At 30.3% G+C, this 27,795-nt stretch overlaps 1 protein-coding gene and 1 long non-coding RNA gene across 2 annotated transcripts; both read left to right on the forward strand.

Annotated features, from left to right (window-relative positions):
* The first annotated feature begins 16,300 nt into the window (after positions 1 to 16,300).
* On the forward strand, positions 16,301 to 18,140 carry LOC136975874 (uncharacterized). The gene is made up of 6 exons (XM_067271023.1): positions 16,301 to 16,455; positions 16,522 to 16,577; positions 16,693 to 16,794; positions 16,879 to 16,962; positions 17,618 to 17,653; positions 17,959 to 18,140. The coding sequence occupies exons 1-6, from the start codon at positions 16,350 to 16,352 to the stop codon at positions 18,013 to 18,015; spliced, it is 441 nt and encodes a 146-aa protein (XP_067127124.1). The 5' UTR covers positions 16,301 to 16,349; the 3' UTR covers positions 18,016 to 18,140.
* Positions 18,141 to 19,843: 1,703 nt separating this feature from the next.
* Positions 19,844 to 25,091, forward strand: LOC136975879 (uncharacterized). Its single transcript, XR_010880843.1, has 6 exons — positions 19,844 to 19,893; positions 19,976 to 20,031; positions 20,147 to 20,248; positions 20,323 to 20,406; positions 21,785 to 21,820; positions 24,377 to 25,091. It is a non-coding gene; the product is annotated as an uncharacterized lncRNA (long non-coding RNA).
* Positions 25,092 to 27,795: the final 2,704 nt, after the last annotated feature.

The following is a 27,795-nucleotide window of genomic DNA, read 5'->3' on the forward strand; positions in this document are numbered from 1 at the left end:
CACCTGAATCCATTGTTGAAATAGCTCGAATCAGCAGAACCAATAAAAATTCTTCAACTTATTAAACAAAACGGTTGGCAGGATATATTCCGGAATGTGTGGACAGCACTTCTAATTTTGCTGACCATACCTGTAACTGTCGCTGAAGGAGAACGAACTTTCAGTAAATTAAAACTCATTAAAACTTGTTTACGTTCAACCATATGTCAAGATAGACTGTCAGATCTAGCAATTTTATCTATAGAAAACAGTATTGCCCAGGACTTGAATTATTCTGAATTAATAAAAAAAAGTTTGCAAGAGTAAAAGCGAGGAAGGTGGCAATCTAGGCTTTTTAGTTCATTTTTCAGTTCTTAGTTTGTTTCAATTTTGAATTAATTTACGACGTAAATTTTACTTTTGCGTGATGTGAGCGTTGTCTGTGCCATAGTAGTTTAAATAAACCTTTTTGAGCAAATATTGTTTCTTTTTACTGTTATTGTTTCTCACCCATACTTCTACTATGTTAATCTTTCGGAGGTCTAAGTTATTAATAATGTAAAAAATGTTATCTTTAGTCTCTATGTATTGTTTAGTCTCTACGGGAAACGTCACAATGAGATCTCGTATCATCTAAAAACCTTGCTAGGGCCGCCTATAACTACCTATGATAAAATGTGGACGACCTCCATAATTTATCATGGTGGGTAGTCTCCAAAGCAGTAGACCGATAGAGCATAAGTAGTCTCCAGAGCAGTACAGCGATAGTTCCGGGCTTCCAGAGCAATAGACTGATATCTTACAACCTCCACCATCTGACTATCTGAATGTCTGGGTTGATTTGACAATCACAAATGTGTCGAATCGTGTTTTTACGTGTTAAAACTTTCTTAGAACTTTAAGTAAATATTGTTTTCTGTATTATTAATGTCAATATTAAAAATTGATTTAAAATGTATTAATTATAAACTCAAATACTAAGGTTTATAAGATTTACTATTTTATTTTAAACTGTCCAGGCTCTGTTATATATAACAAAAGGAAATTATGGTGATCGGTCAAAAAATGCTTATAAATATAAGTAAGCTTAATATATTTATGAATTCTATTTTATTTCTTCTTCTTCGGCTTGTTGGGTGACAGTGAATTCTATTTTATTGTGAGAAGTGGCGATCGAAATTCTTTGAATAACTATTGAACGTTTCTACCTTCAATAGTTATTCACGTTAAAATGCCATCTCTATAAATTTTAAGTTTATTTATTTAAAGTGTTGGCAATCGAAAGCCAAAATATAGTAGATTTAAACAGCAATTCACGCTCTAATTCAATGTAACTTTTCCTTTTATATTTCAATTGATGAAAAATTACATGTCCGTGTTTTTTCTTTTATTATATTGTTAGAAAATGTTGTAATTATAAGAAACAATAATCAATTGAAAGAATTTACACAACATCTATCCAGAATTTTTAAAATCATACGAACAAAAGAGGAGTAGAGTTAGATTTTATTTTTACTTTGTTACATATGAATTAAAAGACATTAATGTCATAATTATAGAACATTGGTAAGATATCCCGATTTAATTTGAATAAAATATTTATATAAAAATACCTTTACGATTAGATAATGAGTATTGAGCCAGCATTTGGAAACAAGATGAGGTTTTCAGCTTTGGAATAAAAACGTTTCTACGTTCTATCTTTATTAGAACTCTATTTATTGAATCTTTTATTCTGGGGTCATGTGATGACATCAAAATTCTCAGGCCTATTTTGGTAACAAGTCCGCCCTTGGTCAGAATCGAAGTTGGAGTCGGATGGTAAGGCAAAGTTGGAGTCAAAGTCGGTAGATCTTTACACGACTCCACAGCCCTGGTAAATAACGAATATCTTTCTATTTTCAATTTTTGATGTAGAGGTGATACGAATAATCAAGAAATTCAATATAAATGTAATTTCCTATAATAAACCTATATATAATACATTATCAGAATTTACGGTCATGAATTCGGCAAAGACAAACTACAAAAACGGAAATCGAACCAGAAATTATTTATTGTGACATGGTCCTAATGCCGGGCTGCAATTTTTTTAGATCATATTTTTAATTGTATTTAACTTAAAATACGTGCTCGCCACCTCAAATTAGTAGTGGTTTGCCCCTGTACATCATACTTTTCTTTTAACACTTGAGTCGCGCTGGTCATCTATTAACTGCTTTCAGGGGAAGTTTTGAATTGAAATAACATGACTTTGGTTTGCATCGGAAGTTCGCATAGACTTAATTTGGGCCTCCTGCCCCTAATATTTCCATATCTAGATATAGACATTTGTACGGAATTCAGAATTTGTCTTTGAAATAAGTTTATAAGGAATTATTCCGATCTCGACAATTATTCTTTTCCTTCGTAATTGTCGACATGAATAATTTGAAATATTTTATTATTATTGTTATTATTATATTTTTTATTTCTATAAAAAGGTTTTGGTAGTTATTAAAATTGTCTCGTTTGTTTAACAGAATGTTCTGACCAAGAGATTAACAATAATGACACAGAAATACATTAACGTTTTATAACCAACACGATAATTGAATTGTAAATAAAAGCATCTGGTTTAACTGTAGTCTTAAGTCTTCACCCGTTTGAATATTCGAATTGAAATATTTAAAACAAATTTAAAGTATTTAATTGTATTATTTCCGGTCCAAGCAATTACTTGATGAATAATTTTGTTGATTCGTCCCGTTTACAACGTTTATCAAAGGAATGATATCCATTTTTATCTAAACTTTGCCATGAACAAAACGATACGACGACTTCCACTCGAATTAAAACGCCATCTAAACCGGCTGTCGAGTAAGTCTAGAAATAGGTCAAATAACCGGTTTCTAAACTCTGTCTAAACTGTGGCAAGCAAGAAACGCCGTCTCTTCAATGTAAATCGGCCCTATATTGGTCTACAACTCTTTCAAATTGCAGCCCAACCAACCAATGTAACAACACAGATAAAGAGAAACGGAAAAAAATAAAACAAAACGAACAAGGAAGGACTGTGAATTATTTGCAGGGATTGAGTAGTTGACATTTTAATTATTTGAATTTTCATTTTCTTTTTTTTTAAACACTATTACTATGCGCATTCAAAGCAAATACATACGAGTATGTAACAAATCAATAGATTAGTCATATTCGTGTCTACCCGAATCCAAGCTTTCAAACTTCTAAACTAACGTTAAATAATTTTACCTCGTGATACTCATCATAAGTTTTTCCAGCTTTCTATGCAAGTTTCGCGTGTTTGCCATCGGGATCGCCTCTATGTTAATACTATTAAATCTCTAGATACCGGTCGATGAAAACGTAAGAAAAAAAAATCCAGCAACGAGTTTCTTAACTTTTCCGGCAACATTTGGTGGCGCCATCTGTTATCATATTTTATTTAAATATTTTTTTATATTTTTAACTATTATAAAATGGCGAAAAGCTTAATTTTGAGGGTAGGGATGAGTTGTATAAAATTTAAAATTTAGCGTCATTAAGTCCGACTCTACTGGAGATACACATGACTTCCTTTATCTTCCCACCTTGTGACCATTAATCACCAAAATTTAATAGCATAAATCCCTTTAATAAACGCCCTGCAAAATTTCAGAAATTTTTGACAAAAAAGCACAGGAGTTATTAGCTTCAAATAGGGTGGACAAAATCGTGCCACCCACTCACCCACAAACATCCATCCATACATACAGTTTTTTTTTTCTCTTTTTTTGCATTTCTCGACGTTTCAAGGTGTCCTGAGTCCAAAAATGTAAAAATCTTGGGAAAAAAATGTAAACAATTTTTTGACCGATCGTCATTCTTTCCTTCCATTATATATAACAGCCAGGAAAGTAAAAATGACGTAACGTCGCAATTGTTTCTACTTTTAAGTCATTTTAATTTTAATTTTTGTAAATAAAATGTATGACGAACGGTTTTTAATGTATAAAAATTATTGAATATGTGATAGATGTCATTACGTTGGACCTTGCTAAACCTCTCGTTTTTCATTCTTCTTGACGGTTGTTAACTAAATATTTTTACCAACGTAACTTAAATATAAAGTATATTATTTAATTGTATATTTTGAAATTCTAATGTATTATTAAAGTATATATTCAAATTAAGCAGAAACTTGCTTTAAAGAACTTATCACACAGAAACTTCGGGCAAATGATTAAAATAGATTTAAAATCATAATCCAGGACATTAAAGTTTATTAAAATCACGAACGTAGACTATCCAAAGAATACCTTCACCTGTCCTTTTTCTCACATCAGAAACTCATCTAAAACACATTGGGGCCTTTTATTTGAGGTGTGACCTCAATAAATTATGTAAGAGACAAAATGTCCACTGGTGATTGGATAATAAATAAATCACACTTAAAATTTATTTATTATTCGATAATAAACAGAAATACAGTTAAAACAGATTTTATTAATTACAGACTTGAATATGCATTTAGGGCGTTTTCCACCCCTCATAAGTCCGTTCTTTTACAAATATCTGGTAACGTAATTAGCATTACAACAATATATCCAACTGTACAATGTTTAAATTCTTAAATATATTACACAATTAAATTCAAAAATTAATAATTACCAGGTACTAATTCAATAAACCAATCAACAAACTTACCAACAAATTGGTAAGTTTGTTGTAGCCTTTGGATATTTATTAATATAGTTGGATAGTGCTTTATGCTAACTAAATGCAATAATTTATAATGAAAATGTTATAAAAGTTATAAAATGATTGTATAGATATCGTGCTGAACCTCAACTCCTACACGAACTGTGAAGAAATACTCCTCAGTTCTTATAAACTCTATTCAATTCGATGAAGTAATAGCAGCAGTAATATTATCAATCTATTCCGAAATAGATGAAATGATTATTTACGATTTATAAATGTGTAAACTTAGTAACAACAGTTTGCTCTTAAATATGTTATATAACAAACGATCTAATATATAAAATCGTCTAGAGAGGCGTAGCTAGTTTATGCAGTTGCCTACGCTACAGCTAAACAGCTTTGACAATAAAATATGAAAGTGTCATGTTAATGTTCAAACAATCGTTAACGTTAATGTACTATACATAAATCTCCTCAAACTTGATTAAATTAATCGATAAACTAATTTTATTCTATACCATTATTTGCAAAAATATAACGCGCATAAATTCAATTATTGTTATCTTATTATTATTTCAGCTACTGACAGATTTTAAACTTATTACTCTTTTATATTTATTAGTATAAAAAGTAAATCCTTGACATATTGTATCATTCGGTTTATATTGACAAAATTTAATGTAAGATTATCATTATATTAAGAGTTCAAAAAACAAAAAGGTGTATTAGATGTAACTAGTATATTTAGTAAGAAGGCTGAGTTTGAGTTAGTGATTTTATATTATTAATCATAATAAATAAAATTGTGTGTGGCGTCATCTGTTATCAGATTTTGTTATAAAAAAACTTTTATATTATTATTATAAAATGATAAAAAGCTTAATTTTTACGATAGTGATGAATTTTATTACGTTTTTTTTTAACTGTAAATGCTAATAATCAGTAAAATCTTTATTGGATTTGATCCCTCTCGAGATATGACACCTGACCAACCGCTATCAGATCATTCTCTCGACCATTAAGCACGAAAATTTAATGACATCAATGCCCCATACCAAATTTTATTTCTTAATCTTTGCTACATCCTGAGATATTAAGCGAAATTGGTGCCAACAGACACATCCACAGAATTTTTCCCCTTTTTTGACTTTTTGGGATTCAGGGAATTCCAAAACTTGGGGATTTTCAAAAAAACTCGAAGGGTCAAGTTTGACACAATTCCAAATATTTGCCTTGTAATCGTTCGTTCGTTCGGAATTTCGGTATATTCATAACAGCCGGAAAAGTAAAAAAACAAAAAAAAAATGAAATGAAAATGTCAACCTAAAAAACATTATGTTCATCAACCGTGACGAATTTAAAGATGTCTACACAAACCGACATTTAGAAGTTCAATGACGTATTGTGGAAATTATCAGAAACATAAATACATAATATATACACATTATATTTGGAAAACGAACATTTGTCGTCTGTTTTGTGCTAATAAATATTAAAGTATACATTTAAGAGCTATCAGAAGTTGAAAATAATCAGGTAACAAGAATTGAATTTACCCTCGTTATGTTTTACAAATAATAGTAGAGAAGATTAAATTAATTTATCGACACGCATGATCAAGTCTGATAAGATTTATAAACCATTAACGTTAATGATCTCTTTGATTGTTACTATCGCGGTGGACAAGGAATACAAGGCAATACAAGCTATAAATAACTTAGATAGGAAAAGTAAGTAATGTTTTTCAGTTCTGCAAAACTATGATTTAAGCTTAAAGTATATTAGACTAACTAAATATCATACTCAGCTCTTTAAACTACTTAATGAATCGTCAAACCCCTGATGTTGAGAAATGTTTATTAAACAAACATTAAGGAAGAAAATACGTTCGAATTTCGTTTGCATCTGAAGATGGCCCATCATATTGGGTTGAAAACGTTAATGTTTGTTTAATAAACATTTCTTGAATGAACAAGAATTATGAAGTAATCAATTTATTTAATATTAATTTACAACGCACATGTAAGTTAAATTAATAAGTTTTTGCATAAAAAAATAATCGAATTTAAATATTTAGGGCATTTCATTATATGACAGAAGACGTATTTTTTAACATAACCAGCAATTTATAATGTCGATATATATTAATGTCCGAAAAATTTTAGGGTGTACTATAGATTACTCCCTATGGAATTTCAGGACTTTGATTATATATTTGAACTCAGGGGACCGAGACGAGTTCAACGGTACCCTATTTTTGGACCGGAGACGAAAAATAAAAAAGTTATCATACTTTTTCACTTACCATACTTTTTTAATGCTCTCACGAAGACGGCACCATAGTTGCTAGTATTGCCATCTTGCGGTAAAGTCTGCAAACCGTGACGTCGGAATACGGTCATCTCCCGGAGGGTTAAACACGCGATACGAGAGCGGAGAGAGCGACGCGACTTCCGATCATCGCGCGATCGCCACTTCGGTTAATGTTACTTATGGCAGCGAACATGGCGGCCCGACTGACCTTTCATATGGGAGCCACCACACGCCGCCATGTGCTAAACTAGTGATCGATTCACAGTAGTTCTTGAACAAAGTAAAAAAAGGGGGAAACGTCTACTAAAGGCAATTTTAACGGCAAGCGACGGACTCCCGATCGCGATAGTAGGCCGACTTAGCGGAGAGCGACGCGACTCCCTATCATCGCGCGATCGCCGAAAAAAGTATGATAACTTTTTTATTTTTCGTCTCCGGTCCAAAAGTAGAGTATCGTCGAACTCGTCTCGGTCCCCTGAGTTCAGATATATACCCAAACACCCGAAATTCCATAGGGAGTAATCTATAGTATACCCAAATTTGAATACTTGAAATTTCAAATATTGAAGCAATTAATATTTTCAAAAAATATGTATATAAAAAACAAAATTATTTTTCCATTTTATAATAAAACTCAAGCTAAAAATTTATGTAAATTAATTTTTTTTCCATTTTAATAGAAGTTCGCTTCAAAACTAGTCCACCTTTATTTAACCTTTAAGTAATTAGCGCCATCGTCTTGAAGCTCCAATGAATACATACGAACTTGATTTTCTTCAATAAATATTTAATAGAGAATTTTTCAACATTTGTGAATGCAAACTGTATAACTTTGCATTGCAAATGGCATTATGACTTACAGATTTGAAACTAAATTTGCATCTAGATATCATTGCTGCATGTACAGTACCTGTACTTTTCTCTTTTCTTTTTTTGGAGAGGTAGTTTTTCAGTTTAATACTAAACTCGAGATAGTGCCAATTCTAAGAATGAAAAAATGTTGGTGCTAGATCGGGGTTTTCCCATCAATGGCCGAGTGGATAAAACCACTGAAAACTGGTAGTTATTTGGGGGTTCGCCTGACTAACGCGACGGGCTAGCGGCATGGAGATTTTCGATTTTTCTTATTGTCTAATAGCTAACTAGGGACCAGTTTTCTCGGAAGCATCCTCCTTGGCAGATCGCTTACATGTTACGTTACCTATCAATCTAAGTAACTAAACTTTACTTTATATAACATTAATCTTCATTCCTCAATTACCAAATACAAATGACCAAAATCTGTCTTACTACGCAAGTTTCCCATTTATTGCTCAATTCTTCCACGGACTGAACTGGAATAGTCCACTGGAGCAGAACTGAGCAAATAAATGTCAGGGTTGTGTAGTAAAAATGTTTTTGATTATTTGTATTTGTTAACAGATATAGGCCTATTTTGCGCTTCCAGTAGAGAAATTCATTAATTACTTGAATCGGGAACAGTTATGAATTGAAATTTAAAATAGATTGTGCAATCAAGTGTTACCGTTTGTTTCTCTCTAAACTTTGCACTAAATCCAGCGTGAAGCTAAACTGAAAGACTAATAAACAATTAGCTTTAATTTTAAAATATATAAAACACGAGGAAAGCTCAGCCTATACCGACCTCAGAGAGGATTAAAACATTCAAACAACACTTAAATCAAGAAAAGATTATTTTAATTCTTACACTTCGTCATACAACTATAAGTCATCTATCACTTTATTGATTTTAACCTATAATTGTATGATTGAAGAGGACAGGATGGATGGCTTTTGGATAAGGATCGAATGGGTGACTGTGTCATAAACCGTATGGATGTTAGGATTATAGTAAGGAGATTTAAGTATAGCGACAGGAACAGAGATAGTGAATATGAATTAGGAGGGAGGTGAGGAGAACCAGGGCCGGAATATCGAATAGGCAAAGTAGACAAATATCTAGGGCCCGTAATTCGGAGGGGCCTGGCTTCAGTGCAGAAGATTTCTCTGTTTCAAAACGAGTTAAAAATTATTTAAGAAATTAGATAGGACAGAAAAAGCTGTATTTAACAATTCGTACTAAGCTCCGCTCGACTAGCCATTATCTGAAAAAAAAAAGGTCAACAGCTACCCGTGCGTCAGAAGTAATGTGCGCCACGAGATCTATCGCACCATCTAGAAATATTCCTAGGGCCGCCTCTCGTGGTAGTACTGATGTATGCAGGCCCGCCGTAAGCGGGCGTGCAAGGCGTGCACCGCACGCGGGCGGCACGTCCAGGGGGCGGCAAATTGGTATTGCTGTCAAGCTCAGCGTAGGTAGTCGTAGTTAAACAGGGGCGGCATAATCGGTATTGCACACGGGCGCTCAAACAGCTAGCGGCGCTGCTGGATGTATGGTTATGATTTATTTTCTAAATCTAAACTTATACGTCGCGACATCGCATATTCGATGTAGCGTTCAAGTTGCTCGAGTGCGAAGATATATTACAATTCAATAGTGTTTTATAAAAGAGTTAAAAAGGGTGACATCTGACTTGGGTGACACCACGATATCCGCACCGGGTGTCACCCATGCTAGCTACGCTAATGTCACATTATATAAGATTTGTTTAGAAGCAACTTATTTAAATGGAGCCCCAATTTAAATTTTGTCTAGGGCCCGCTAGAGGCTTAATCCGGCGCTGAGGAGAACCCTACTACCATGGTATCGGAATCAATTCATGTGTTTGGGATGAAACCAATGATTGGTAGAAGCCAAATCATTCCAATGGGAGAGAATCATATGTTCCATGGTTTTGGTGACAGTCGATGTGAGCGAAATTGGGTGGTAATTGGACACTTTGGTAGAGTCCTTGCCAGGTTTTTGTACGGGGCGAATGATAACGCGTTTCATTTCAGGCAGGAATTCGCCACTCTCCCATAGGTGGTTGTATAAGACGAGGCGTTGTTCTTGGGTTGTGGGCCTAAAGAGCACAGGGTCCAGATCATGGTGCCTTTGTGGCCCAGAGACATGTTTTTACTCTTGTGGAAAGCTCTGCGTAAGTCTTCAAGAGTAAATAGCGTTTATACCAACGACTGGAGTTGGGAGGAATATAAAGGAAGAGATTGTCTGGGGGTACTGTACCTACTTTGAGAGAATTGGAAGCCGCCTGCATATTATGAGGGATGAATCACAGGAAAGGATGTTGACAGCAGTAGAGGATGTCTAAGATATAAGAGGAAGTTGAAGTAGTCGAATAGTTCTACTTGGAGATTTTGTCAGTTTAATGAAGGGAAGACATTTCCAGGTCTGTGAGGAGTTCACCGTATGCAGATGTAAGACTCTAGAGGAGTCTAGAGGACAGGCTGAGAGTTGCAGGTCAGTCAAGTCGTTGCCGACTTTTCCGTCAACATCAGCCGCCAGGTGCATGACTGATAAACTGATAAACTAGATGGGACTAGGGAAGTGCATCCGAGTCTTGTTGATCAGCTTCATCCGGGTAAAAAGTTCTATGATTGACAACCAAAAGACTATTGATGCTTCCCTCTTCAGCTTAACCGAGCTTAACGCACTTTGTCGAAGATATTTTCTAGTTTGTCGTAATTGAACCTGACCACGTGCTCGGGTTCATTGACAAAGTTCGCGTGTTCGGAGAGAATATTATTTACACGTTGGGATTTTTTCTATTGATAATACTGTAAGTACGCTAATAATAATTTAAACTGACAAACTGAATAAAAATTACGCCGAAGTGAAAGTTATTTCAGCACGTTGAACCCTACAGACGATTATGTCGTCATCTTCCTTGTCTGGATTAGTCACTAGTTTAGTAGAGTAACGCCATCTTTTGAGCCGGTCACTGGGCGTATTCGATACGATACGATAGTATCGATATATTGACGTTTGATATTATAAAATAGCGATATCTCCTATACACGATATTATATCGATACGATATCCAGTTTAAACACGCTATAGGAAACAAAATCCCTTTCATTTATGTAAAATAATCCTTCATAGCCTACACTTAAAGTCAGTTCTTACGTAGGCCTTATCACTTCTTTTATATCCTTAGGAAGTATTAAAAGTTTGAAGATTCAAAATTAACAGAAATTATATATAAATATTTTTTAAAATAGAATTTTGAATTCTTTGGACATTTATCATTCTGAAACCACATGATGGCTGTACACCACATTTTTCGTATGATGCTCGACAAGCATTACAATGGCCATGGTGGTCTAGTATCTTGGACTACTAGATTATCCGATTTAACATCTTTTATGGGAACATCTTAAAGGGAATACTAAGATAAACTGTACTTACCACTCCAGAAACATGCAGGAACGAATACGAAATTCTTGAAAAATATTCCCGAAGAAATAGTTTTAACTTGTCACTGATCTTTTCTTGAACGTGTCGAAAGATGTATCGAGGTTGAAGGCCACTTTTAAAATTTGTTAGATTAATTTTTTCATTACAATTGATTCGTTATGTTTTGGCAATAAAAAATTAGTTTTCACTTTGAAAAGAGAAATTTTGTTAACCTTCGTTTAAAATTGAGATGTTGTGAAAACTAAGTGATAAACAGAAAACATTTCAGACTTAAGTTATTTGTTGTTTCGCGTAGAATCAAATGCCGCTACAAAATTTTACGTTTCCATTTGAAAATAATAAGTTGATGTCATTCAACTCAATATGAAAACAAAAAAAAAAAAAAAAACATGAATGCTTATTTGTTTCTCTTCTTCAAAACAAACAAATGTCATTTTTAACATTTCCCTCTGCAACACTGTTTTTGAGATATTTTACTATTTCAGGTTATATGACTCACCCTGTTTAGCTAAATTTTTATTTTCAAATTATTTTATAAGATACGTATCAATGTTTTAAGTTAACTTCATGATATATCACAATACTGTAAGTAAAATTTCTTAATCATTTTTCGTTAATTCTTCATTGTTTTCAAGTTTTGTATACAAACCTTTTAAAAATAAAATTCTGTTGTAATGTAATAAAATAACGAATGTAGAGAGCGATCTCTTACTTGAATATCACATTCAGCATTAAGATTTAACCAGAAAAATATTCAGTAAGAAGACATTTAAGTATGTGAATAAAAGTTTATAAATTATATTCAATATATTCCTTAAACACTTCACGTGTAAGTTTTTACGATATTTGAGCTGAAATTTAAAATGTATTTTTTTTACTTTGATTTAATCTAACACTAGAATATGACGAAACAATATGAAAAATGATTTTAATTTCGTCCACCAGATGGCGGCACTTCTTCTAGCTAAATAGTAAGCGAAACACCTAACACAGATAAGAACGTGTCAACCGAGCAATCACCTTCATATAAGTCTTATTGTATATTATAAGTGGAAGAAAGACAATTTAGGGAGATAAAATAATATTTTTTCCGAATTATTGATAATCGCTCCAAATTTATTTTTATTAAAACAAGGAGTATAATTTTGTACGAGTTTTGCCTTGTATTCGGATTCATGAGATGTGCAGATATGAGCAGATAAGACTCTACCTGGATGCAAATATAGGCCTACTTGAACTTCCACGTAACGTCACTGTGTCAAACATATGACGTATGATTTGTTAAATTAACTATTAATTTAAAATTGTTTAAAATTAAATTAATTTATATTTTCAAATATTAAAAAATTTAATGGCTTTGCCTTACCTGAACATTATTGTATACGTTTTCCTTTCTTTTTTGATCCAAAATTGTCCCATATTCGCAACAATTAGACATTCCAACATATTCCTAAATAGTTAATGTTTTTTTTTTTAACATTATAAAACTTTTAAATATAAAATATATTGCAATACAAATTGGTGTCACATCGATATCCAAATCACAAACTCTAATCAGCTTTTCACTTGAACTCAAAGATACTCCAGACTCAGAAATAGAATTATATCAATGTTCAAATATCTCAAAATTCTAAAATAACAAAAAAAAAGTTTATAATAATGATATTTTTAGCAATTTATTTGTTAAAATAATGCCCACTCAATAAGCTTGTCCAGATGCCACTGTTTGATGCTTTTTACAATTATGTTCAAAAAACACGGAAGAAAAGACTATTTATAATTTCTAATATCTAGTTTGACATTTTAGTTTTCACTAAAAACCAAATACTAATTTTATGTTTACTTTGTATCATGTACTTTGCATCATGTACTTTGCTTTATGTATTCTTATACACCCATAGAAGTGGTGCAAGAGAGAGAAACCACCACACGGCCTTTCTCCTATGAAAAACAATGAGTAGAGCGTGAGTCTGCTAGCGTTATTATTTTATCACGTCACACGAGATGGCGTTAGTACAACGAGCTTTCTTAATAGAAACCGCCAAATTCAAAACTCCACCACTCAATTAGATCAAAAAATAAAAATAAGATTATTACGTAAGACGAGATCTATTGCCCCCTACCCCTGAGTAAGAAATCGTGAGAAATCCTTGCCCCCACCCACCCCAAAATACCTTACGTAATTTACGGACGGCCCCTAATCATTAGTAATAGCCGATTGTTTAAGGCGTCGTATGTTGAACTGATCACTTGAATGGACTACAAAAACACTAGTTGGGACGGCTCCAACTTGTTATCTTCATCATTGACATCATTCCATGGCCTTTATAAACAAAAACACTTTTTATTCCATACTTTAACGAAGTGGCGTAAGTTTGACTATGTAATATGTTGTTAAAATATAGAATGTTAGAACATTATACACTTTAATGGGCCTGTTTAGGTATGCTATAGAATGACGAATTATAGACTTTAACGGTAAAATCTATAAGCATTTGATAATTTTAATTATAATTAAATATATAAATTTATACTTAAAAAATTTATCACCACAATATCTATCCACAAAACCCTTTAAACGTGATGAGTGTGGCCTTGTATTTAAGCCCTCGGTTTAAAAAAAAAATAAAATAAAGTAAGAAAAATGAAACTTTTAACTTTCATTTCGATATTTTTAAATTGCTTCTGATTAACTTTTGATAAATTTATATGAGGTTTTTTTAAGCTGAAAGACTTCTCAATGATTGGTTTGTTGATTCAAACCAGTTATTTCATCTTCAAAATCATCTTAATTATTCAGTCTTCTTGATAGCCTTCTATAAGTTACTTTCTCAAGGTTGCTTTGTTTATTATATAATATTGAATTTGCCTTCGTCTATACGATCAGCTGTATTCCTGGAATATTAAGTAAGATCGTCGTTAAACAATTTTTCGTAAATATTTTATAACCTGGAAAAAATGTTTAAAAATTTTAATAATTTTAATTTGAAGTTTAGTTATATATTTAAATAAGATTTTCAAAGTATTAAAACTTAAATAAAAGTTAGAAGTTGTCTACAGGCCTTCTGATACGTAAAGCGAAAGTGTTTGTTCGTTTGTTTGCTAGAGGTAATCTCGGAATGTACTGAACCAATTTTTAAAATTCTTTCGCAATTTTAAAGTTTATTCCTTCGGATGAACATAGGCTATATACTATTTTCATATTAAAAACAGAAAATATACGAGAACGATGTTTTTGACGCAGTATTTGTCTGGCATCATTGTTTGTCTGCTTCGTTCATCGCTGTACCCTTCGCTATCTAGTGGAATTTTTAAACTTATTATTGTCTTGTGTTTTCGGTTTCGATTCGTACGGTTTTGGTAAATGTGTAACTTATATGCTTTATTTATATTATCTTGGTTGCTTGTTTCTTATAATAATATTCTTATGTTATCGGATATCTATCTACATAAATTGAGTACTTTCAGGTGTACGAATGAAACCTTAACGATAAAATGCCTAAAAGAAAGTCGCAATTGTCACGAAATACATCCGTGTCAAGGGACCATTAGAAAGCTTATTACTTTCCGAAGTATAGTACATAAGCTACCTTAAAACTCGAATCTCTCTCTGCTTCCTACCGGTTTCATCTTCTCTACAAACCCCCAAACCCTTTAACCGATCTGGACCCAAATTCTGCACAGTTATAGTTATTTCACCCTGAGAGAATAGCGAAAGCGAATGAGAAAAGCGAAAAGCGATTTTTATTCGCTTAGCGAAATTGATCCACACAATCAAAAGCGAAAAGCGATTGCGTATTTTAAACAGCCAATTATTTGCAAGCAAGAGAAAACGCCATCCCGAAAAACAAAATGGCTGCTTACGATACTCTGCTGTTAATCACCTTTTGTTGATTTATTGAGAAAAAAAGATACGTCACAAAGAAAACGATGCTGGTCGAGAGGAATATGAAAAAACCGTAAATTACAACATCTACTCTATTCCTTGAGAAAGTTTCTGTAGCCATCTTGAAAACAACAAGAACCACGTGACAACTAGCGGAAATACGATCGGTGTCAAACAGTTCCAAACTTCGAAGCAATTCGCCGGAAACGACGTCATGTCTGACGTATTACTCGCTCTGTTTGTCTCCTCTTTCGCCAGCGAATTGCGCTCAGTGTGAACTAAGCTTAATTTTCATTTAAATATAATCAATTTAGATTATAAAAGATTTTTAATTACTTAAACAAAAGTTTTTGTAATCTATAAAGAATGAATGGAAATTTGCTAAAATTTAAACTTCTTCGAAAAAAGTTCCAATGGCAATGGCCATGTTTAATATTTTATTAACTTTGTTTAATATGTTATTTAATAAAAAGATTGCCAAATAAGATAACAACTAGAAAACTTCATCGGATGATATATGTAAGGTCATCTACTTAATTATTCATGCAGGATATTTATTTTCATAGTTCTTTTTTTAAAACGTTTTATAACAGGGCTTATTTTTCTGTCGCCATAGCAGGAAAAGGCCTAAAGAACAAAGAAAGCACTTTATATTCAGAAAGAATAATGAGAGAGTTTGATACGACACAAACCAATTACAAAATGTGATACTTCACCCTTTTCCAAAACTAATAAAATTAAACGAAAGAAACTTTAAGTATACACTGGTCATTTTTTAAACATGAATATTGCATGCACTAGAAAATATTTTTCATATTCAATTATCGATTATGTTTCAAATAGCCTAGCCTTTATCAGGTCTAGATAAGAAGGCTCCCCAAAACTTACTCTTGTGTAAAATAAACGATTATAATATCTAGAAGAAAATAATAAGAAGAAAATAACACAAGAAGAAAAGAATGCATTCATAATTATTATAAAAAATAATTAAAATATATTTTATTTGTGTTTCTTTTGTTAGAAATAGATGTTTCTTGTCAATTAATTTGCATTAACCTTCAATAAATAATAACCAACGATAAGAATGGTTAACGATGTATGTACAGTACATGTTATAAACGTTTGAATTTAAAATGCGAAAGTTTTAAATCTCGACACTCATTACAGGATTCTGAAATGAATTTCGTGTATTTAATTCTGTTTTTATTTATTTTTCTGCATGGAATCAACTGTCGGAATTTCTACCAGTTATGTCCAATTCGTCAATTAGATAGATACTGTGGTAATGTTTTCTGTAACATTTTTGAGATACTAATAATTATTTATTATAAATAATGATATTTTGTAGCCTTGAAAGATAAAAAGGGATCTATAGAATGTGCTAATACTTATATTCCACCAAGAGTAAGAATATATATTTATTACTTGATACGTATAATAATTATTAATATATTTAACTGTTTAATAAAAATGAAATATAAATGATTAAAATCCGGTTCTAAAATTAATCTTTTTCAAGCTTTTTGAAATAGTGGGAAATTGTTTCAAAGCGATGGTCGATAAAGGAAAAAATATGACAACAAACCAAATCTTAGAAGAAATCTGTCACCTGGGTCTGGATGTAAGAGTCTTATAAATTATTCTTAATTTACGAATAACATACTTTTTTATAATATTACTTATAGAGAAAAAATTTACATTTTAGGAACACAACGCAGTTGCTTACTGTGGTGAGGAAGCAACTTCCCTAGATGATAAGAGAAGTGGAAAAATATTTCATCTCTCTAATGTAACTAACATTAGATTTTTACTTTTTTAAAGTTTTTCTGTCGATTTCTATTCGTAATTAACAGTTTAAAATATAATTAATTACTTAATCTTATTAAACTAGAAAAGAAATAAAATTTAGTTATTTAATATTAAAATATTTATCAAATCTTTCTTTCTGAATAACTCTCATTAGTTATATTTTAAATAATATCTTTTTTTTTTTTTTTCTTTCTTCTGTTATTGAAATTATATTTTAACGGATATTTTCAAATTCATATGTATTTCAATATTTTTTATATTTAAATTTAATGTCAATAGGTGCAATTTATATCGTGACTGTATGTTGGATTAATCATTGACTTTATCACGATATACAATAAATGTTATGTAATTGCTTATTACTTTTTATTTATTTTTGTATTATTTACCATACTCACGTTATATTCTCATCTAATATTAGTGTTTACTTAGCAAAGCTTCTGCAGCATTAAATGTATAGGGCAAAGATAGAATTATTTAAAATTTATAAGAATTCAATTCTTTTAATTAAAAATTATGAAAATAGTCACAAGGAAGTTATTTATTTTTCAAATTACTGTATTTTTATTTCAGAAACTGCTTATATATAAGACTCGAAATATCAATAACATTATTTCTGTTTTCCTTTTTTTTAGAGTTGTTTTTTTCTTACAGAAAGAAAGGAAAATAAGGTAACATTTTCATAAATTTATAGGAACACTTTTTATGAATAAGTACGGTTGTTACTAGACTTCTATAAAAATACTCTCTAATTAGAATATTTATTCGAAATTACTTTTTTTATATATATATATTCTTTCTATCTGAAATATTATTTATTTCGATATTTATTGAAAATAACACTTCTCTTCTGCAAGATATTTAAAATATAAAATAAGCCATAAGCTTATTATATCTTATATATAGTAAATTTAATAAAAATAATGTTTACGAAACGATATATGTAACTGTTAACAATATTTTTATTTCTGTACAGATCTGTGCAGACCATTTTTTCCTTACTTATGGAGATATTTTAGGATTATATAAATGATTGAAAACCGAAGACTTTTAAATGTCGAGAATTAAAAAATGCCTTTTTGATCTTACTTTAGGAATTTGTCCCATTATGTAACGAGTAAATCATTCAGAAGATATAATAAATCAAATAATTTACTATTTTGTGTTCTCTTATCTTTACGCAAAAATAAATTACAGCAAAATTATTTCTCAGATTTTTTTTTAATTATGGATTTATATAATTATCAAATTCAATAGATACTATACGCACTTTTAATAAGTAAATAAAGCGTTTATATTTTTTATTAATACGGTATTTCTTTTGGAATTTAATGTATGTAAAACATTTTAAATAAAGTTTAAAAATGAATAGAATCTCAATATTACATAAATGCTTTATATGATACTTAAAAGATTGAATGATTTTTCTGTGTTCTGGAGAAAGTAATTACAATGATTTTAAAAATACTGATGTTATTAAAATGTAACTACTATTTCTTAGTATACGTAAGAAAATTTTTTTTCGTATACAGCCAGTCTTAATAATGTTATCTTGTCGGCCCACCAGCGGGCAAGCGGTCTTCGTTCCCTGAACACTGGGAGTTCGGTCGTGGGTTTGCGCCACACTCGGACGGGCTGGCCGTGTGGAGTTTTCCGACATTTCTCTACGTCTGTAATGCCTAAATATGGGTCAGTTTCCCTTAAAAAGACCTCACGGAAGGCAGATCGCCTAAGTGTTGCGTTGCCATAACTTAACAAACCATTATATAATATTATTATATTTAATGAAGTCATAAATCACAAAACATTCCAATATAATTGTTTGTAAATATGTTTATAACGTTTTGCTTGGTTATTAGTAAAAAAAACAAGAGCATTTGATAAGGATTGAAATCATTATTTAAAATGAAATTTAAATGTTGCAAAATGGAGAAAATATACTTAATACTGCATTATTATTTAACTTAAAAAATAATTGAATTTATACATTAAATTTTTACAAAAAATTCACTGAAGTAAAAGATAGTAATAAGTTTGCAAAAAATTGCAGAACTTTGTTAAAATTTTATATATTTTTCTCTGGCATATTTCTAATGTATAATATTGCTTCTTAAATTAATTTAGGATTATTCTATCATATACAAATTATTTTTCCTGAAAACTTAGTTTTTGTTTAAAATTGTTTGTTTATTGTTTTTTTATTGATGATGAAAGCTATTAAGTAACAAAAAACCTTTTTACAATTTATATTATTTTTAGTAACGATAACAACAATAGAAAAAGTTATTTTGGTGGTGTTTTTTATTATTTAAATAAGAATGCAATAAACATAGAAACTCGAGTTTACTGTATTTATAATCTAAAATAAATACGAAAACACTTAACAATTACATGCAACATGATTGAATTATACTTAATTTTCAGGAGTAATACTTCAATCTAATGCCAAACATCATATTTTGATAACCAAATTGCTAAACATATATTAACGCATATGTATAAATATGGATATATTTAATAGAAAATGCTTAGGTGAAAAAATGTTAAATTATGTCTATTATTCTTAACTTTAGAATAATAAATGAAACAGAAATAATACAAGACTATACGACAAGTAAGTTTTCTTTTGTCCTTCCTCATTTATTAGAAAATAAGTCTCACGATGTAGTTGGCCTTCATTTAGAGGCTACTCGTCTGCCTGTATACGTAAAACGTTATAAAACTTTCCCTTGGGGTATAGACTTTTATATATTTTCTTTTGTTTGAATTTACAATTATAATCTTGGGAATATTATCAAATTTAGAATAATGAATATAATTTAAAATGATGAAATATAGGTTAACTCTTAATTTCAATATATTAAATATTAATAACAGTTATGTCCAACTCGTTCAATAGATAGATTTTGTGGTAATGTTCTCAGCTACTATTTTCACATATGAATTTAATTTACACGTGTTTTAATATAATTATATATTATAATTTTCTGTAGTTTTAAAAGATAGAAAAACAGTTGCTGAATGCGCTGCTCAGTATAAATTGTCAAGAGTAAGAGTATATTTATTATGTAATGTGTAATAGTAAATAACATATTAAACTGTTAATTTAACTAATAATAAAATATTGGTAATTTTGGAATTGCATTTTAATAAATAATCTTAAGGGTTTTGAAATTCTGGAAAATTGTTTCAAAGCGATAGATGAAAGAGGAAAAAACATGACAACAGACCAAATTATTGAAGAAGTGTGTAAACTCGAAGCCGATGTAAGTATTTTATAAACCGTTGTAATTTCTTTATTTCTGTAGTACTTTTCATAAAAAGAAACCTCACTTTTTAGGAATTCAATGCAGTTTCTAACTGTGCACATAGTGGATTACTCATAAGCTACAAGAAGGACGGAAAAGTACTTGATTTTTCTAATGTAAGTAACATTAGATTCTTTTTTTTAAATTTTAATTTATTTCTGTTTATTAAAAGTTATTATAACAGATTTATTTATTGCAGTAAATAAGAAATCAGATGAAACATAAAGCAATTTAACTCTTTGAATATTTTAAGTTTGTTAATAATCAAGCGCTACAATTATAATTTTTTCCGGTTATAACATATCTAATTACTATTAAAATTCAAGCAATTAATTAGTTATGTTATAGCCCGGTATTTTCCGGTCGTATCGCCTGATTATTTACAAATATCGCGTTGCTTTTCATACATAATCGTTTTAAGTAACTAGGCATAAGTACAGTAATTTAATCGTCTTATATTTAAGTTATATAAACAGATTTAAATAATATTTGTTATAGTCACTGTTGTATTTTTGGAGTAGGCCTATATATTAATTATTTTTTGTTTCTTCTATTATTGAAGTATAGTTACTACATATAGAACCTAAACATAGCAAAAAAATTATATCGCGATTTGAACTGCTTTTTTTTATCAGTAAATATACTTGGAAATACATATAAATAATTTTAATTATATTTAATTCAAATAAGCTTTACATTTTAAGATAATTAATAATTTAAAATAAATAAATAAATGCTTTTCCAAATTATTAATTAAGTTAATTGAGTGTAATAATTATTAAAACAATTGCGTATTCTTACATCAATTTATTGTTCTTTAATTTGATTTTCACACTTTTTCTCGATCTATTTGAAAAGTTTATATAAATGTTTAAAATGCTTGATTAATAAACTATAATTTATAATATCGTGCCTCTTTAATTTGAATAAAAACTGTAGAATCAATCAGACTATAGATTTTACATTCATTTAACAATCGGATTATTCATTTATTAATATTGTTATTATTATTAATATTTAAAAATTTCGGTAATTAAATGAAAAATTCCAGCAACGAGTTACGTAACTTTCCCGGCTCATACGAGCTTTTTTCTTTTAAAAAATGTTCATATTATTAATCATAATAAATAAAGATGTGTGTGGCGCAATCTGATTTGAGATTTTGTTATAAAGTTTTATATTATTCATTACTATAAAACGGCAAAAAGCTTAATTTTGAGGGTAGTGATCAGTTTTATTTAAAAAAAGAAAAAAAAAAAACTGTATGTGCTAATAACAAGTGAAGTCTTTTAGTCTGACCTTACTCGAGATATGACATGAACTCTATTTTCCCACTCCTTAAATTTTTGGCACATTTACCTTAGTTAACTCATTTTAAGTCATATTGTATAAATTTAATGAATAATCAATTTTTACGGTCTTACTACTTAAGCCCTATTACGCATATTACAGTTAGTTTTCAGTTATATGAAGCTTTATTGTTTGTTATTTTAGAGTTGTCTTCTATTCATCGAAAGGAAAGAAAATAAGGTAAAAAATTCATCTTTTTATAGTAATTCAAATAAAATATGAAAATTATTTCAAATATAAGCATATTTGCTATAATCTAAATAACACCAATTTATAATTTACAATTTAGTGAATGTATAAAAACCTAAAAGTGTAGTGAAAATAACAATTTAAGTATTTTTTCCAATTAACATTAATTTAAGAGAATAAATGAATCAGTAATATATTCAGTTCTTAGCAAATTATTCTATTTGTTAATAGATTTTTTTTCCCTTCCGATATTTGGTGGATATTTAAATCAGATTTATTTATCTTCGAAGTATAAAATATACTTTTTATAAAGTATAACAACAATAAGCAAGCAAAATGACAAATCTGCTAATCTGAAAGTGCCAGTATTTTATTAATACGTTAATATACATAATAATCTGAAAAGTTAACTTTGTGACTACTTTGTAGATTTTCATAAGTTAAAGTCCCTACGAATGCTAGGTTAAGAATTATCTGTACTCTTTTCTTTATTCAGTACAGAGATTTTAATTTTCCATAATTTTCTCTTGAATATCGACAATTATAAACCATTGAAATTGACTTCGATAATCGTGTTTAGGTCTTCGGTTGTCGCAAAGTCGAGAGCCGAGAGGTTTCCCTCATAATACGCGGTGTCTGGATTTGGAAAAAACAACATCACATCACATCTTTCAATTTATTATCTGCGAACTTGTTAACGAGATATTTTCTAGCTACGAAACATACTCAAGACACAATTGATACTTTATAGTCACTTTATATTCAGTCAGTTACCGTAATTTTCAAAATAATATTCACAAAAATGTTGTTTTGATCTTGCAAATAAATGAAATATATAGTAATTCGGAGTAGATTCGATGTAAAATCAACAATTTTACATAGAAACTTTCACACGTACCCTCCTGCGCCGAAATCCACGCGGCAGTGACGGATACGATGGGAAGGTTACGGGCCTTAAGCCTCCTCTTTGACACAAACAAAATAAATAAAATTTATTTCTTCAAACTTCATAACGTCTTTACAGTATGTATTTTGGGATTTAATTTAATAATTAAAATCTATTAAAAAATTTGTAAATTTTTAAGTATTTTAATTTAATTAACACGTATTTTTTTTAAAATAAGAAAGTAATTATAAGCTTATATTATGTTATGATTAATTCTAGTTAAATTTTTTAAAATTTATAGAATTATTAACATTTAAAAAAAATTATTTAAACAAATATCAAGCAATGGGATCGGTTATTGTATATTTAAAAAACAATAATCTTTAAAAAATTGTAAAATTTCTTAAAAATAAACGAATTTCTAAAATTAACTCTTTTCTATCCGACTTCGAAAGAGCTAAGAACTGAGATGGACACCGTGGAAATTAATAAATACTTCTTACTTTATTATTCACCATCCATGCGTTATCATTCAAAATATCCAAATGCATTTCGCAAAATTTTCTTTGCCTCTTCAGTGGATATTACACCTTTACGACAGTGTTACATTTATATTCTATCAAATTTTCCCAGCATGCATCTACAGATAATCCGGTATTCAGGTTGATGACATTTGCATAATTTTTGATACAATAATGTTCCGCGATACGTCTTGTTACAATATTTTCAAATTTATACAATATTTTGATACTATTTCTATTTATGATACAATTATTATTTTTACAATGTTGATACCATGGGGATTCACTTCGCTTCAGGCGAATTGCCGCTTCATGCTCTTTAACACGTTGTTCAAGCTGTCTTCCCGTTTCTCCAACATAGATCTTACTTTCTGGGCATGTACATATTAGTTTGTAGACGACTCCTGCTGTTTTCAAAGGGTCTTGTGCATGTCCTACTATTCCTCTGTTTACCACATGAATACTTTTGCTTAATCTATTTTTCTGTTCGCCCACTAAGTTGACAGAACAATTATTAAAGTTATTTTTATATTTTTCATAGAACTTTTTAATATATGGTATTTTAATGTATAGGTTTTTACTTTTTTCTTCTTTTACATTATATCTACTTATTGTATAACAATTATACCACTTACGTATTACTTGTTGAGGGTAATCGTTAAGCAGATATTTTTTAAACAGATTTTCAGTTTCAAGTTCTATATACTTCTGCAATGTCGTTCTGTTGAGGATTTTTCTTAGTTCCATTATAAAAACGTTTCTCTTTATACCTAAAGGACAGTATGATTTATAGTTGATTACTTTGTTATTATTACAGATTTTTGTATACTTACGAAACAGTAGTGTTTTTTCGTTTCGTGTGATTGTAACATCTAAATAATTAATTTCACTATTTTTCTCTTCCTCGTAGGTGAATCTAATATCATTGTTTAAACTGTTCGCATAAGTTTCGATGTTTTGGGCTGTGGTAATATTGGAATCATACAGGATTAATATGTCGTCTACATACCTGGCGTAGAAGGAAATACCTTGGAACTGGAAAATCTTTTGATCTAATGATGTCATGCATATATCTGCAATCTTCGGGCCTATAACGGACCCCATTGCTATCCCATCTTTTTATTAATAAATTATTTGCAGGTCTGCTCAATGTTTTATTCCCATGTCTATGGAGATGCTTTAAGATTGTAAGCCAACAAGAATTCGAAAAGTTTCAACTCTCGAAAATTATAAAAAGCGAGATCTCTTTAGGTCTTCGTTCTAATATTATATTAGTGGATATATCAACTATTCAGAAGAGAGACTATTCCTAATGATTTTTCAACTTTGTACTATTAATACTTTCTCATAAAGCAAAAATATATCTTTATGACAAGTTTTTATACTCGGATATTTTTAAATTATAGCAAGTATATTGGACTATTACGGGAAAGTAGGATATTGGCGCCACCTGAGTAATACTACCACCCTCAGTTACTAGTTTGCTATGTGCATAAGAAATCTTGTAACTTTGCCAGCAGGTAGCGGCTATAATTATAAAAATGTGCAGCTGAAGCCACTAGGCTGTCAGATATTTTATAAATTTAAAGAGTCTGTTAGTTCATAAAAGTAATATGTTGTGTGTGTAACTTTTGCTGCTAAAATATATTCCCATTAATCTCTCTTTCTTGAAAAATAGCATAACAGTTTACCTTCTACCAATATGATATAGATTTAACTTATGCATGCACGAGTTAAATTTACATTACGTTTTTGTTACGCCGAATGCAGTTTGTAATTGATCACTGTGTAAAATGAAAATCATCACGATTGAACTCATGAGTGTCGATTTAATTTTTAAATTGTTTCTCGAGGATTCTTTGTGTTCAGATATTTGTTTATTATTATTATTTTTTATTTAGGAAAGTTTATTATTTTTCCTTACGGGGATCAGAGTACTTTGCACCACTAAAGCATTATAGGGAGCTTCCTTGATTAAAAGCAGTCAAAAATACATAATCTCATTAAGTTAATTACATCAAAAATGTAACAAAAAACATTCTGCTATTTTCCTGAACTGCAGTTTTGTGGCGGAAGTAAACAACCACTACGAAACTGCTGGAAGGTGTCTTTTCCGGATGATGATATAAAAGCTATTTGTGGTGTTTAAACTTTAGTCTGTGCAATATAAAATCCGATTCACAAACTTATTGTAAATATATAATATTAGAGATAATAGTGTAGTCTGAAATCATAAACCTTTTCGTCACTCTTTCCATATTATTTGGAGTCATACACCTGAACAGCGTCCATATACCTTTTCATATTTTTTTAGGAAATATTCTATTAGATGATTGGTATTGCGATGTATACTTGATCATACTATTTTTCGCGTCAATGTGTCCTGATTCTGAGTTTAAGGGTGGTAAAAAATATCTTTACTACTGGTTTACAAGACAAATACATCGAAAGTGAAATCACAAGACGTATCAATTAGTCATTAATTGGTCGAACCTATTGAATATGCTTACAGTGTTCCAGGAAAACGAACTGCCTGTTTCCCTATATATTTCTGCAACTTCCAATAACCCAAATTTACTGTTTTGTCAAAATAGCAAGTAATCTCTCATCCCTAATTGATAATTTACTAACAGCCAAAGCTGATAGTAAGAGTTATGAATCCTCTGATAAATGCTGACGAAGGATTCAAATTGAGATGAAGGGTCTTTAATGTGTATCCGGCTTGTCCGCCACTGGACAGTCCTATTTGCAGCACACATTCTGTTAAAAGCATCTTTTCATTAAACTTTTATATGCCATTATATTAATTGCATAATCTACATATATTATTAAATAATCAGTGCAATTTTTCTTTCCTTCAAACGTCATCACGATGGATTATGATGCACTTATTCCGTAAATTCCATTAGAATTCGTTGAATCTATTTATTTTTCATATATTTGAGATATTTTATAAAGAGTTTCTCAAAAGTAACGCGTCGTAGGAGATGATGCGAAGAAATTCTCAGACAAAGCATCAGGAGAGCAAGTATACAAGTTAGTGTAATGTACTGGTTATATGTTGCATCATTTCGGGTCTGCAATACTGTAAAATAAAAATTAATTGCACAAAATTCACTGCGTGCTCGAATTACTTTCAATTAATGTAGCCCAGCTGCATAGTTCTGTAACTCACAACTAGGTATGTTATTAAAATTGAACTTGTTCTATTTAGTAGACGAAATCTTCCGGTTTTTTATTATTGTTATGTTTACTTTTATTTAAATAAAACGAAAAATAATTATAACGAAATAAACGACAATGTGTCGTGTTCTTGCTATCATTTGCATATCAAGTATTAAAAACAAACAGGTTTAATCGTCGCAACATACCGGTTAGTTATAGAACTAAGGTGCTTCTCGTGAATATAAAGACACTAATAGATTTCTGTATAAAATCATTTAAATAGAAAGAATTGCATATCCCATTGACTTTAGTTTATTTAAACTCTTAAAAATATGTTGAGTCGATAAAACTCTCTTTAAACCGAACAATTTCTTTTAACGGTAGACTATCTTACAGCTTATACAGGCTATAAACACTTTTATTTAAAGCTGTAAGATAGTCTACCGTTTAAAGAAATTGTTCGGTTTAAAGAGAGTTTTATCAATTCAAGATATTGTGCAGCTGTCATTACAAAATTCAATATTAAAAATATATTTATTTTAAAAAATAATAATATATTAAAACAGAAAACAAGTTTCAAAAATTAGCTTAAGGTTGACTGTTCCAAAAAATATTTAGGCAAATTGATATTAAGATACCAAAGTTAACATTAACCTAGCAAAATTACTAAAAATGACTGAAGTTGATTAGAATCAGTAACTTAACAATGGGCCGAGGCAAACTGCTAACGGTCTTAGAGAAAGGTGAAATTCTAGCTGTCAGAGATGAAAGTTACTCTGAAAGAGCAATTGCTAAAAAATTAAATCTATCATTTATTGTAATCAACAACTTCATTAAACTTGGAGATCGATATGGTCGAAAGAAATAAACGGGACACCCTTCAAAGCTTACAAACAGGACAAAACGAGCCATTGTTCGCCAGATTGGCAGCAACGAAACATCATTTTGTATGTTAGCAGCGACGCCCGATTGTAATGCTGGCAAAACAACTATTAGAAGAGTTATACTGTACAGACATGACGGCATCTTATATATAAGTCAAGAAAATCTGCCTAATCGTTAAAGCCCACTCACAACGAGAAAGGTTTGAGCTAACGAAAAAATGAGCCGGACAAACACGGAAAAAAATCACCTGGAATGACGAGAAAAAAATCGACTTTGATGGTTCAGATCAGCGGTTTGCAACGTTTTTTTGAGCACAGACCATTTTGATTTCATTGTTGTTAGCAGGGACCACAAGGTTTAAAAAACTAAACTGTGTCAATCTAAAAATAAACTTTAATCAAAACTTTAACATAAGTAATCGTTAAACTCAAGAGTAACATGCTTTAACAGTACTATTATAATAGAAAACATAACATTTTTAGTAAAAATTAAATTCAGTTTGTATCAAT

This window comes from Centruroides vittatus, unplaced genomic scaffold (genome assembly GCF_030686945.1).
Source record: "Centruroides vittatus isolate TY-2023 unplaced genomic scaffold, ASM3068694v2 contig_1093, whole genome shotgun sequence".
NCBI lineage: Eukaryota > Metazoa > Arthropoda > Arachnida > Scorpiones > Buthidae > Centruroides > Centruroides vittatus.